Genomic DNA, 12,306 nt, shown 5'->3' on the forward strand with positions numbered 1-12,306 from the left:
TTTTCACTGCTTCCAGAATTTCTTTTTTCAAATAGGAATTACACCTGTTCAGTTTTGTTAGGATGGTAAATCTCCATGAAACAGCATATGTAAAAGTGAGAACCTTATCCATGTTTTCTTTTGTTATAAAGAAATCAGCACTGTGACTAATTCAGAAAGCTGTAGATACAAACATGTTTGTTTTTAAAATTACCAGTATTTTGACAATATAAGAAGTAATTATGTAATTCAGTCAAAGGTTTTCACAAGAAATTGTACTTGCAAGTGAAGTAGTGGGATATTATTTGTGCCACCTTGAATCAGATCTCTGTTTTACTTAATGTAGGGTCTTGACATAGAAGTTAGGTACAGTTTTATCTCAAAAAAGAAAGCAAAGATGGACATTGTATGTGTATTTATTTACTGGAGGCCCACTAAGAATGTTTTGTATGTTTCACGAAAAATTGTTCTACAAAGCTAATCTTATAAACAATACTGCATTTCACATTTTCTTGGTGGTCTTTTTTTTTTTTTCTTAAGAAATACCATAAGGTTTTATCAAATTATTTCCTGTATCAAAGAGAACAAAAACTTTTTTTGCTTTACATTTATGTTACAAGATGCTTCATAATTTAGATTACAGAAATTAAAAAGATTCTTGTAATTCCCTTTCTAAATATTATTTGCTTTTAAGTTTCTGCCACACCTCATTTCAAGAACTGTAGACATTTATAGAAGTTTTGAAATGGATGTTAGAGAAGATTTATCACAGCACGGGAATTTTTACCTTTCTGTTTTCAATATATTGTGGTTTCATTTGTTGTACTTGCTTCATTTCAAACAGAAAAGCCTGGTTCACAGTTTAAGGCTTCTCAAACTTCATATTCTCTCATTTAACCTCAATCTGTCATATTTTTTCCTCCTCTTTGCAAAAAGAAAAAAAATAAAGACTGTCTTTTGACATGGAGTTATGGGAAAAATACTTATAAACAAATGTTTTATTGTAAACACATTTTTTATCATTCTAAGTGCAATTAAAAAACAAAACTAAAGAACCAGCAGAAGCAGCCTATTGAGGGTACATATGTTTAAGAAGCTTATATTTGATGCTGAGAGATCTCTCTTAATGAAATTCACTTAAAAACTTAATGCTTTAGAAACAACTGTCATTTTTTCATCAATTTGTAGGAATGAAATGGATAATTTACTTTGCATGTTCTCTTGTTTTATTAATATGGATTATCGTAGCAATTCCCTTCTTAAAGGTCGAGTTTCATTTGATTTTATATTTGCATTCATGCTTTAGCAACATAAAATCAGATGAAGCAAACTTAAGATTGGAATTACTTTCCTGTGATAAATCGGATTGTGAACCCCTCCCCACCTCCCATACTGTCTCCTTTACAAAGGAAGCAATTTTTCTGAAATCTCATATATCAAGTCTTGTTGTTGGGCAGATTCTTCAAGCAGTTTTTGAGGATGGAAGACTTAAGAAAATTAATTTTATAATTCTGATGATTAAAACTATATAGTTTACAATATTATTTTGGAGATAATATATGATATTCATCTTTGTTTTATTTTACTTTCCATTCTCATTTGAAAGGAAATGGGGTTTAGTTTCACTTTTATGGTATTCACAGACAAATACAACCACATTCTTCTTTTATTTAATAAGGTTAATCCAAGAAGAGAAAGAGTCGACAGAACTGCGTGCCGAAGAGATAGAGAACAGAGTGGCCAGTGTGAGTCTGGAAGGCTTAAATCTAGCCAGAGTACACCAAGGTACATCCATTACTGGCTCGGTAACAGCATCATCACTTGCAAGCTCATCTCCTCCCAGCGGACACTCAACTCCTAAACTCACTCCTCGCAGTCCAGCCAGGGAGATGGACAGAATGGGTGTTATGACGCTGGTAAGAAACTTTGTGATGATAATTGTAGGTATGATATTTCTAGTGTGAAATACTTCATCTTTTTACTATGTGAGTGGTTCATTTCTCCAAATCTTTATTCACCTCTTCATCATACAGATGACAAATTCCCTAGAATGTGGATGTTAGGGTGATTTGAGGGTTTGTTACTGTGTTTTTCAGTATTGCATGATTCACTAGAGACTTGATGATCTGAGGATCAAGGATCTTCAGCACACAGGCAGTGGAATTAATAAGAAACAGAACTGATCACTGGAATTACTGTAATCAGTTTAAAGATAAGAAGTATTTATTAATTGAAAACTCTAAAGTGATAACAGTCGTTACGCAGTTATCTGTGGGACTATCTCTGACTTAAAACCTCCAGGAAATGTGTAGAGGACATTAAAATCTTCTACTATTTAGTATATATAATCATTTTGAAGTACTTTCATCTCTGATATACTCTTTTTCACATTTTGTATATATTCTTCATGACATTATAAGAAATACTTGAAAGAACTGCTTTATTTTCTAATAATTCAATTGACATATTTCAACATTAAAAACAACACACATAAATAGACACCAAGGCATCAAATTATTATGCAAAACAATTCTAACATTACTGTATCTTTGAGGTAATATTCAGAACTAATCAGAACTGGTGTGATTTGAAAAGAGATTTGCAAAAAAATCTGTTTTGGTTCTAGACAAAAAGGACCAGTTAATGAAGGTAGTGTGTGTTGACATATTCAAGATATACAGTTCTGATATCAGAATTGAATTCTGATTCATTCAACCCTTTAAGCACTGGAAGAGAATTAAAGCAGCCCACTCTGCTGATCTCTGAATATAGGATGGAGAGTAGGATATGTGTAAACCCCATTTTTTATTTGCTATTTCTCTTATAATTGTACTGTCATCAATGTGGTCCATCCATGGGAAGCAACAACACTGATTCCCTGTGGAGCCTCTCTGCAATGGAGAAATGAGCTTTGATCTCAATCGGAAAGCAGAAATTAACTCTTCTAGCCAGGAAGGCTGCTAAGAACACCTGGGTGTAGATCCTGGTTGTTATCTTTGCTAGAAGTAGCAACTTTTTTCTACCATCACCTAGCTGAGTACTCCCTCTTCCTGGGAAGTGACAATTGCTTGCATTCACCTCTACCCCCACATTTTAGGACGGTGCTTGCTGCCTTTGGGAACTAAAGACAACAGAGAGGAGGTCAGTGCTGGCAGCTGTGGCAGTCTGCAGCACTGATTCTTTGCTCTCCCCAGATCCCACTGCTTAACAGCAGAAATTAAAATATTGGTGGAGCATGTCATTGTGAAGGAGATGAGTGTGCAAGCTGCCATGGTGTCATCCACTTCACCAAAGCAGCTTCTTCCTGAATATGCAGTTTGACTCCATTTCACCAGCAGTTTAAACTAAGCAATCTGCCTAGAGATGAATGGGAATGGTTAAACTGACCTTCCAGCAGATACTTGCAATGCCTGGTTGCCTTGATTTGCGCACAGTAGCTTTGGCTCAGTAGGTTCATCAGATTCAAATACAAAACAACAGCATAGCCTATGCACTTCAGGTTGCCATGGCCTCTCAACAATCCAACTTACTGTTAAAACTCAGATGGGTATGTCTGTAAGAGCTGCACATGAGCTCTGAACATAACATAAGCTGCAGAAGTAGCCACCCACTACTTGCTCAGCAGCACAGCCCACAGTTCCGCTCAGCATCATCAACCATTTCAGAACACTTCTGCCTTGCATTGTTTCAACAGAAGATTGGTCCTGAATATCTCCTCCTTACTGGCCTGGGACAAACAAAACAGGGTATGAGACATTCTTTAAGCAGAAACTTTGAGTTGGGAATAGTTCTGCAAAGATCTCTAGAGCTCAAATTGTCAAAAGATCCTGTAGGGTTTGGCTGGAGAAGCAGTACTGCAGGAGTTTCCACAACCCAGGTCTGTGCAACAAATAAATTCTACAGTTTCTTCATCTTTCTTTGAATGAATGAGACATCTACCAAACAAAAAATGAAGAAGGTTGAACAAGACACTTCATTACAGCTCTCTACTAGCAAGTAATGCTGCAGTGCAGAAGATGGGTGAATTTGTATCTGAAAATGCCAGTCACTTTAGTATAGAATAAGTGTAGAGAGAGACTTTTTTTACAGACATGGTATTTCTTGATGATATTTTGTGTTTATGCTTGATGAGACAACAAGACATTCGTATATAACACAAAACTTTAAAAATTAATTAAATATATGTTGGGATAGTGGAAGAATTTGTATGAAAACTCAAAAAATACGAAGTGCTGCTTTCATAAGCTTTGCTAAGCTTATGAAAACAAAGGAGATAGTAACTGCTTTTCCACAGTGGCCTATTTTTCAAGGGTTATGGTATGACACCATGTATATAATTAGTATATAATATGGATAGTATTTAAAGTTATGAAATCTCAACTTGCCACTTCCAAATGTGAGAAGAACTAATGTATGGCATTTTGTTATGCTCAAATAAGATTTATTAATTATTCTTTTTTTGTTGTTGCTGCTTTTGTTAACCAATCTAAGCCAAGTGACCTAAGGAAACATCGGAGAAAGGTATGATACTGAGGGATTTTTTTTAATTTTGGTAGAGCACATTTATCATATTCCTCTGTTATTTAGGTAACTTCTTCTGCTCCTTTTCATTCAATTCCTGAACATCCTCATTTTAATCCCACCTGGAAAGGCTTACAGGGCTCATAGCTAAACCACAGAGTCCAGGCCCATGAGTGATACCTTGGGGTAGTAGCCTTTACCTCACAAACTTAAAGGAATACAGTTTAAAAAAAAGAAACAAAACAAGCATGGGCACAAAATAATTCATTATCTTCAAATGTATTTTGTCCATTCTTGCTGGAGGAACCAGAATCAAATTACTTGAAATCTTCTGGAGCAACATCAAGTTGCTTACAGAATTGCCATTGAATGTGGGATTTGCCTTTACATGAGACATTATTTAAGATAAATTAGTATATGCTGGAACCAAAGTTCTTTTTGTTCATGATTACTTTTAAGCATTCTGACCATTCTGTTAACAAGCTATGGAAAGAGTGGCCCTGTTTATGTCTATATTTACTATCTCCCTTAAATTCCTGAGAAGTTTTCTTTGCTTGAATAATCCCACTCATGCCTAAGGTTATTTTCATGTTTAGACCTTCACTTGATCAACCTGTTTGGCACAAAAGGAATTAATTCCTTCTAAAGTGTAATCTCTTTTCTTTCAAACACATACTTCAAGCTGCCATATTTATGCAATTGCTGTTTGTCACTAGCCTCATTCAAAAGTAAGAATCATTGCAATTTTCTCACTTAAGATTGTACATACTTCAGTTCACTTCAAATATTCACACAGCACTTTCTTGAAAAGCTAATCTGCTCTCAGTGGAGTATTTCTATCTCAGATTGCAGTAGTTGAAGAAGATGGACGTGAAGATAAAGCCACAATCAAATGTGAAACTTCTCCTCCTCCAACACCCAGGGCTATCAGAATGACTCATACCCTTCCTTCTTCCTACCACAATGATGCCAGAAGGTAAGATATTTGAGCATACATTGGTACTTCATAGTTTTACCATGTTTTATTCTTTTCTATTCACATTGTTGTTTGATAATTATGAAATTAACTGATTTCCTCCTGATTCTTCTTGGTAGCTGTTTCCCCTGCCATGAAAGAGTAAACCTTACCCTTTGTCTCTTGCATGACCCTCAATTTGTCAGTGCTAAAATACATGCTGGATATTTCTGGTTTGAGATTACAGTTTTAATCACCACTAGAAGCTGAAATACTACAAATCCCAGAAAGACAAACAACAGGCTGATTCCTGTATTTTTCATCAATTGTTCTTAGCAAATTAGAAATCTTTATTTTCATCGTTTTTTGAAAATAAGATCTAGTCAGGCCAATGGAGAATATGTGATCTATAAATCTACATGTTGCTAGATCATTTAAAGAAGATTTGATTGTTTTACTTGTTGGAAGATCACTACTAAAGTGTAAACAATTAATTTGTTTGCAGAGCAGCTCAGAAGAAACTAAAAAATTACCTGCAAATGTTGACACGTTATCTATTCCATGTCTTTATTATCATTTTATAGTAGTTTGCCTGCTTCATTGGAGCCAGAAAGCATTGGTCTTGGCAGTGTCAATAGCAGCCAGGACTCCCTGCACAAAGCTCCGAAGAAGAAAGGAATCAAGTCTTCAATAGGACGTTTGTTCGGTAAAAAAGAGAAGGCTCGACTTGGACAGCTCAGTAAGGAATTAGTGGTAACAAGCCAAGGTCACCATCTCCCAGTCATCTTTCCATTTTTCATTTTACTTCTTTTCACTTTCTAATTTGCTTATTTTTTTTTCTTTTGTCTGTCAGAACTTTGCCATCAAACTTCATTGCTATCAGTAATTATTTGTCAGGTGCTTCCTGTAACTGTAATGCACATGAAAAGAGACTTCTGGCAAAATTATTCATCATCCTCTTCACTGAACATACTGCCTCAATAGTCTCATGAATTAGGGTAAAAGTGCTAACAGTGTATTCTCAAATAACCAAAACAAAGAGTAGGTGAGAAAGTAGTAATAATTCACAAGTAAATTGCTTAAATATGTAGTATGCAAGGCCTTTGCAAGTAAGTTTAGTTGCTTTTCAGATTTCAGTGTGTCAGTAAATGTCTGCTAGTGCCTATCACTGAATGACCTTGCCATATTCTTTCAATTAGTTATTCTGCTCACAACAATGGTTTGTTTTCTTCCTACTTTTTTGGCCCTTTTCCCTGGCCAAGACCTTAGTCTAATTCAATCCTGGAAATTTCCTTCTGTGATATTCCATAGGAAATGTCTGTAGATGTTGGGAAAAAAAAATAATGCACACAAAACACCAAATCAAACAAAAAATACCCCCCAAATCACAAAAACCTGTTATAGAACAACTTTCTTTAACTGCCTTAGGTAGCATAAACAATGGAAGGTGAAGTGAGAGTCTTCAGCAAAGGCTCTTAGTTTGCATACTGAGGCAGGCAAATATATCCTTAGTTGTGGTGTATATGGCTAAGCTGTCTGATTTAGCTAGATTAAGATGAGCAGTTACACACATGCCAAGAAAAGCATCAAGTTGGTACAGATGTGTCAGTAAAATAGAAATACTAGTTCTTTTCTAGTCACGTAGAATGTCACATAGTACTCAAATTTTACTCATGTGGTGACCATATAACACCTGTAAAATGATTTTATGGGTTTGCAGTAACTTTAAATGCATAAGCAATATGTAAAGCTGAAATTTAAAACCTGAATGTGTTTTAAAACTTGTCCTTATTGCAACTAACAAACCCATCACTGAAATAATACAAAATAAAATACATTAATCTTTGTTCAAAGTATCAGAGTAAAATTAAATAACTGAAATTCTCCATTTATACTCCAACCTTTCTCCTCTCTGCCTGTGAGAACTTTGTGGTTTTGATAAAAAATAAGCACCCAATTTCTAAGCACAATTTTAATTTTTAATTTTCTCACTATGGGAAGAATAAAACTGATTTGTTCAATCTTTTTCATAGTTTAATGTATTTTAGAATCTATTAAGTGAGTCTTTGAAATACATCTACATGTCACCAACTGCACTGGTGGAGAATTTTATAACTTTAGTCTGTGTAAATTCACATTTACATTCTATAAAGCCAGTTTTATTGATACTGATGGATATAATAATCTATGATTTCACAGTAACTCAGGAAGATAGAGGACAAAGATGTAATAAATGTGTTGGTCTTCCTTGAAGTTCCTTGCAATTTGGAACAAAAATTCTAAAACTCCAACTTTAAAGATTCTTTCAGAAGCAATAGGTTATTTTCTTAATAATACCCATGATGATTCATAAGACATATATATAATTGGATAAAGCGTGTTTGTAATTCCCAACACTAGTTCATGAAATTGCCAAAAGATATTAGTGAAGATTTGCAGTTAAATGAAATTTTTCCATCTTCTGTCCTTTAGCTCAACAGCAAAGATTTCACTATAATGCACATTTTAATTAAGCAAACTAAGTTTACAAGCATGTATAAAATGAACAGTAGGGCTGTTAACTGACAAAAAGGTAGGTTTTTTAAATTAAAATAGAACTGAGCATCTGAAATACAGCTTTTCTCATCTTAAAGATACCAAAAGAAAAACAAGTACTGAGTAGCAGCTTCCATTCTATGGAAGTACTTTAAAGACAAGATGAAATTTAAAAAATAGTATTCATGGCAGCACTTGAATCGGCTCCATGTCAGGTATATTATCTGTGCAGCTATATAATTAATAGTTCTATTTCTAGTAAGATACTATCACTGTAATCTAAATAGTAAATCCTATCATTACTGCACCACATATTTGTATGGTTTTCATAAACTAAATTTCTGATGCAAAATCAATAAAATAGTCTCATTTAATTCCTTGCTTAAATATTCTAATCTGATATGAATACATGCTTTCATTTTTAATAGGAAAATACCTTTCCTTCAATAGCACATTAAATACTAAAGAGGCAATAAATGCAATTTCAATCTTCAGAAATATTTGTTTTCTTATATATATATTTCCACACATACACGGTTATGCTTAGAGGAACATTTCACATGTAATGCAGAGGATATTAGAGATCTTAGTGATATTATATACTTAAGTACACATAATACTTCTGTAACTATATAATATAGCTAAAATCTAAAATTACATGTAATACTCATGAAGCAATATTGGAATCTCCAAAGTTTTTTCCACTAGCTTCAACAGAGACAGACTATTAGCTAAAGGATTTCCTTGCTCAGCATTCTCTGCAAAACTCAGAAACTTAGTTTTTAACTGCTAGATTTGCCTGAGTTTCACTATTTTATAATTTGCTACTTTCACCATCCCTGTTAAACCATTTGCATTCTTGTTCAAGGGTAACTTAATGCCTTAATGATCTTTGCATCTTTGGAGAAGGGAAAAGGCATGTTACAGGAGCAGAATTGTCTGTTGTTCCTTTTTCATTTGTTAGATTTTAAATTCTCTCACTTGGAGAATACCACACTAGACACTTACATATTCTTCCCATGTTACATTTTAAATATTCTAGTCCCTAAAGTAAACAATATATTGCAGGGATTTTTAGTCCTGGCAAGGCAAGCTGATCTGTATGGCATATGCAAAAGTCAGCTTGTTAGGAAATACTTATTGTGGCCACCTGCATGCCAAAAATACTGACAGGCACAATCACCACATCCCATGCAATGTATCCTGGGTTATTTCAAAGGGCCAGATGTGTTTGTCTTACAGTGAAGTCCATTATGCCAAGACTACTTTCCAACTGGTGATCAAATGTCACTGCACTCATACTATCTCTACTTAACGTACTGTGGTCTGTGACCTGTTCTCTCAGAAAGGTGTGATATATTGATACAGCAGTTTACTAAATTAAAAACTTGCTCCAGAGTCAGAAAGAAACATTTCATGAGATATTCTTTAAAACTTTACAGGGCAGATGAAGTAAAGAAAGCATGCATTCACATTTTCTGCATTTTCTCATTGTAAGACTTGCAGAAGTAGGGTTCTCTTTATTAAAGAAAATTTTTGTTTAGACAAGCAGGAGTGTTTAAACTACACCTGCTTTAAAAGGACATCTTAAAACCGAGCTTTTCTAAGTTAATATGCTAAATGTGATACAGCAATCAGTTTTGTTATCAAATAAGTTGCCATTGACAAGTGGAGTCAAGCACCAACATTTACCTTACTGTTGTCTTACTTCTAGTGCCAGTTATGCATCTGAATAGCAGCACAGGAGAAAAGCAACCTCCAAAGTACTGCAGCCCCTCTGTCTGCACACATACATGTGCAAATGAGAGGACAGTGTGGAGCCAGAGCCTGGCAGCTGTACTGACAGCTTCATGAGGAGGACCCTTCTTCCTTGAATCTAGGCAGTGATAGCACATCTATTTCCACACTAGGAAGGTCACGTTAGCAGATACATTGTATGATCAGCATGGATCATACAGTGCTAGCCACATCCTTATTTTATAATATTATTTTGATCCAGGTGTCCTTTTCAGAAATGAAAGCTTCCCTTGTTACTATACGAAGTTATTCAAGTTCTCATGACTTTGTTAGGAATTAGGTGCTTATGAGACACTTTCAGGGAGCCCTAGGAAGCTTTTTACTTTGACAGATCCTTTGTTTCATCTCTGGCTTGGGAGTTTGCAAGGATAACAATACCAAAGGCTCTAAGACTCCCTATCAGAGGATAATTAAGACTTCATGTCATAATATTATGACATTAAGTGATGCTGCATTGTATCAATGCCAATGAGACAGTTCCTGAGAAGGCATTTTCATTTTTAAGTTTCCCAACTACGATTAAAAAATGATGAGAGCATTGCTTGCTTAGGGCCATAAGACTGAGCCCTAGGAGACAAAGTAGAACAGGCAAAGATCAAGATGCTGTTCTCATATATTTCTTCTAAACACAAGGAAGAGAAAGCAATTATTTTCTTCTACATCTCCTCCTTTCCATCTAGACAATGCTTGCCAGAATTTACTTCTGTAGGTGCTAGGTGTCCTCCACAAACACCAAATGTCATGGCTTAAGGAAACAAATTGAGGTAATGGGTGGCAGGTGAGACGAGTTGAGGAGTGGAACAATTAGGAAAGAGCTCTGGGAAAATATGGTGGGATTTGTTTTGTTTTGTTTTCCAGGAGGTTACATGGAAACAGAGGCAGCAGCTCAGGAATCTCTGGGATTGGGCAAACTTGGGACACAAGCAGAAAAAGACAGAAGACTAAAGAAAAAGTGAGTATCTTTTTCATGTGGCCTTCATTGGTTTAAATTTGATTCAAACGTCAGATCTTTTGTTGGTTTTGCACAGACATGTAATGAGAAGCAAGACCATCTACTATATTAATTTACCACTCAGCATGTTTTTATCAAGTGTAATACAGGGGAAAATATTTAGAGCCTGTCAATTGTACAATAGTGTTCCATTTGTGGAAGAACATAGGTTTGTGAGAGAGAGATCTTTTCTAGTCATTGTCATTAATTCTGTGCTCTTTGCCTACTGTGCAAAAATAGGCAGGCAGATAATAACTCACTACATGGAGATTTTTCAGAAGGGAAAAAGAGATTTTTTTTTTTCCTTGCCTATTGAACACATGATAGTTTCTGCCTATGGAGTTCAAAGTCTCCCCATAAAGCCATAAGCCATAAGCTTCACTTACTTTTCTAAGCTTCACTTAGCATTTTGTTTGCATCAATGATAAAATAAATTAATGCTGTCTTTGGTACACCTCCTTTTAAAACCAGTACACTGACTCATAGTACCTGCCAGAAGAAAAGGAGAACTATTAAAATAAAAGCTGCAAACACAAAAGAAACCTCTTGGCAGCATCACAGTTGTAGTGTAATTAGAGGATGTTAGAGAAAAAAAAAAGACGGTATTTAAAGTTGAGTTTACAAATTCATTCTGTAAACAAACAGGTTTATTTTTCATCCATGACCATTAATTTTAGTGCTATTATCTGAATTCTGAAAGCCTCATTTTAAAAATTTGTAGGATTTTCGGGTTTCTTTCAGTCCTTTAATGTTCCTTTGTAAAGTTTCAAGAGAACTTGCAGTTTTAACTGAAAGACTCTAAGGGTAATGTTTTGGCTTCTCTTTAAATTTATATGTAGAATATTTTTAATCCCTGCTTTCCTATCAAGCTCTTGATGAAATGTAACTTTAAATATACATATCCATGTACTGTACAAATGTACATGTTCCATTTAAATCAGCCTCAATTTAATAGAGAAGCAGTCATTGTGCTAGCTAAGAGAGAAGAAGCAATTTAAATTCAATTAAGAAACTGGCAATAACATTTGCAGGGATATTGCAGTTGATGAGTCTTATCCTTGTATTTCTTATCTATACTTTTTAATCGCTCGCTATTCATTTAGTAATAATGGATGTAAAGGGTATATTACTATGCTATGTTACTAAATCTAGAAAGCATCTTTGAAGCTGTCATTACCATTCATAATGAAGATAACTGAATTTTCAGCAACCTATTTTTTGCAGTCCTTGTTTATCATCCAGCTCTGAGGACCTAAGGTACCACAGTATTGAAATTACTTTGAAGGGACAAATGTGTTCACATTCTTCACTTTCTTACATATTTCTTGAACTGGATAAAATAAGAGTTGACACATATTCTGTATATATGTCATGACTACTTCACATATGACAGTGGCTACCAGGTTTTGGGTCTGGAAATAGTAAATGTACAGGTAATCTGTGTAATCTCACACAAGTGGACTTTTCCATGCTTTCTGCTTTTCAAGTCTTTCCTCTTTTTTCTGTCTATCTGTCCTTGATTCTTTAT

At 34.8% G+C, this 12,306-nt stretch overlaps 1 protein-coding gene across 3 annotated transcripts in view; it reads left to right on the forward strand.

Moving 5' to 3' along the window:
* Positions 1-12,306, forward strand: part of PPFIA2 (PTPRF interacting protein alpha 2) — a 301,840-nt gene that overhangs the window by 261,274 nt on the left and 28,260 nt on the right. For all 3 annotated transcript variants that reach the window (XM_061992698.1, XM_061992867.1, XM_061992783.1), the window contains 5 exons: positions 1,658-1,895; positions 4,471-4,500; positions 5,346-5,476; positions 6,040-6,194; positions 10,646-10,739. In XM_061992698.1, coding sequence (XP_061848682.1) covers positions 1,658-1,895; positions 4,471-4,500; positions 5,346-5,476; positions 6,040-6,194; positions 10,646-10,739 — 648 coding nt within the window. The remainder of the gene's footprint in view (positions 1-1,657; positions 1,896-4,470; positions 4,501-5,345; positions 5,477-6,039; positions 6,195-10,645; positions 10,740-12,306) is intronic.

The sequence above is a fragment of the Colius striatus genome, chromosome 1, assembly GCF_028858725.1.
Source record: "Colius striatus isolate bColStr4 chromosome 1, bColStr4.1.hap1, whole genome shotgun sequence".
In the NCBI taxonomy this organism is placed as follows: domain Eukaryota; kingdom Metazoa; phylum Chordata; class Aves; order Coliiformes; family Coliidae; genus Colius; species Colius striatus.